General features: G+C 49.5%; 1 protein-coding gene across 1 annotated transcript in view; it reads right to left on the bottom strand.

Annotated features, from left to right (window-relative positions):
- LOC307242052 (potassium voltage-gated channel subfamily KQT member 5-like) overlaps nucleotides 1–2,500 on the bottom strand; it is a gene marked incomplete at both ends in the record, with an annotated part of 89,340 nt that overhangs the window by 11,222 nt on the left and 75,618 nt on the right. Inside the window, 2 exon segments of the mRNA XM_080016388.1 lie at nucleotides 356–464; nucleotides 1,349–1,626. Coding sequence (XP_079872514.1) covers nucleotides 356–464; nucleotides 1,349–1,626 — 387 coding nt within the window.

Here is a 2,500-nt window from a genome sequence, read left to right as displayed (position 1 = left end):
AATCTTGTCTGGGCCTCCAAAAAGGTCAGGGCCGGCCCTGGCTCCTCTATCTGCTGTTTCCATTGATCCAAGTGCATCGATAACCCGGATGTCTGGAATATGGCTTGCGGTTTCGAATGGAATTGTGGGACTCGTAACGTAATCCACCCAACGCAGACGATCTTATGGATTACCACTTTAACCCCACTCATGGCGAGCTAGTTCCAGCCTTGCAAAACCGGCTTTTGCCGGTGGCGTGTGAATGGATGTGAGGCCTTGAATTGTAAAACGCTTTGAGTTGTTCTTTCTGTCCGCCCGCCTTTCGAACATCCAACGTCACAGCACGCTAACAGCACGGCGGCCAATGGCGGCTCACCTGACGGCCCTGATGACGGCCTTGAGAGGAGCCGATAGGTCCTCCACTGTGACATCACAATGACAGCCCCGCTCGTCGAAGGAATCCTCAGTGCCCATGCCTGTGTCTACTGAGAGGAGACACACACACACACACACACACACACACACACACACACGTGCGCACACACACACACACACACACACACACACACACACACACACACACACACACAACAAATGAAGCCCATGCAAAATTATTCCCAGTCTTGAGAGACATAAAACACAGCTGCTCTTGTCAGGAACCTCAAAGGATGAAAAAAAACAATACTTTTTCCTTTTGGCTTTAATGGTGTTAAAATTTATGGCCCGACTTGAATGGGGACCTTAGGAATGGAGGGAGGCTTTGCCAGCTCAGCTGTCTACGAGAGAGGAGGTTATATATCCTCAATGCTGTATATAGTTATGAGCGAGGGAGAGAGAGAGGGGGAAAAATGAGATACAGAGACACAAGTAGGAGCAGAGAGAAAGATATCGATACAGTGAGAAGAAAAAGGGAATCAGAAAAAAGAGAGATGGAGAGACAGACATGGCAGCAGACAGACGGCTAGTGAGGATAGTTGATCAGATAATTAAAGGGGAAAAAAATGAACTGAAATAGGACTGGAAACCGAACGAGACTCACCAACACAGAGATAACACAAGACAGACGGATCAAGAGATACGGTAGAAAAATGGAGAGAAAGAGAGAGGAAGACACACACATTAAAAAATAAAAATAAACCGGATTGGGAGTGAAGGAGGGTGTCGTGGAGGCCACCGTCCGGATATCAGATTCATAAACGTCATAGGAGGGAGGGATCATAGGAGTAACAAACAAACAATTAAAGTTGATTAAAATTTGACAAAGGTTAGTTCACCCACACAAACATAAAAAACACGTACACGCACACACACACACACACGCACACACACACGCACACACACACACACATACACACACACAGGGGCCTACCATCCGACATCATGGTCCTGGTCTGGCTCTTCAGCCTCAGCGAGGGCCTGAAACGCGTTCGGTCGTTGAAGCTCCAGCTCTTCTGCACCTTGGGGGGGCTCCCGCCCGTCCCCTCCGACCCCGCCCCTCCTGCCCCCCCCACCGCCGCCGCCGCCGCCCCCTCGCCGCCGGGCGAGCAGCGCTGCCGCTGGTCGCTGTTGGCGGGGGGCTGGCGGCTCTTGATGCTCTGGCCGCGCGGGCTCGCCATCCGCACGCGCTCCTTAAAGCTCAGCTTCTGACTGAGGGGCGAGGGCGAGCGGCACGGACGGAGGGCGAGAGAGGGGGGGGGGGGGAAGGGAGATATGAGGGGCGGAAAGGGACAACAGAAGTGGAAAAAGGAGAGACAGAAGGAGAGAGAGACGATATCAACGACTAACAATCGGTCCAAAAACACAACCCCAGACGCCCAAACACACAGAAAAAAACAAGCCTGAGCCTATGTACACCCCGGCCGTGTATCGTGTCCGTGCATCGCGTGCATTTTAAGACAAGTGTATCAAATAGATTGATACCCACTTTAACAGTAGTGGTGCAGAACCTGCTGTAAGCCATGCACCTTAAGTAAGTCACTTTGTCTGCTTCAGTGTGAATTCATTTGGGTTGATAAAAAAAGAGTTAACAATTGAATTGAACTGATGCTGAGCTGAGCAGCAGTATGCAGAGGCAGAGTTCCCAAGCACGTCCGTTCCAATATATGGCCCCAATACCCAAAAACACAGGGTTTTAGTATGTTGCTGATAACAACCATGCACCCGAGTCCACCAAGCCACTTTGGAGTATATAATACCACTACTACTATAATACTGGAGTCTTGAGCTGAGAACTCGTTTTTTTTCAGACTTCATTGGATTGAAGACATTAGTCAGCTATACTTTTTCATTTTCTCATATAAGGTCACATCTATTTTCCTACATCGTTTTTCCAAAGTGTTGACACATAAAATGCTGTACGCTCGATGCAAAACAACTGGGCTCATGCAAAGTACAGCACAGCGAACAAAGTCTACCCACAGTGTAGGGAAAGGCTTGCCACGTCCATCCCAACCACACACGCTGACTCGACGGGGTTCCTATTCTATGTACTCGGGGATTACTTGGTCTTCAAAATCGATCA

The sequence above is a fragment of the Zeus faber genome, assembly GCF_960531495.2.
Source record: "Zeus faber genome assembly, chromosome: 16".
Lineage (NCBI taxonomy): Eukaryota > Metazoa > Chordata > Actinopteri > Zeiformes > Zeidae > Zeus > Zeus faber.
This window is presented reverse-complemented; position numbering and strand designations above follow the sequence as displayed.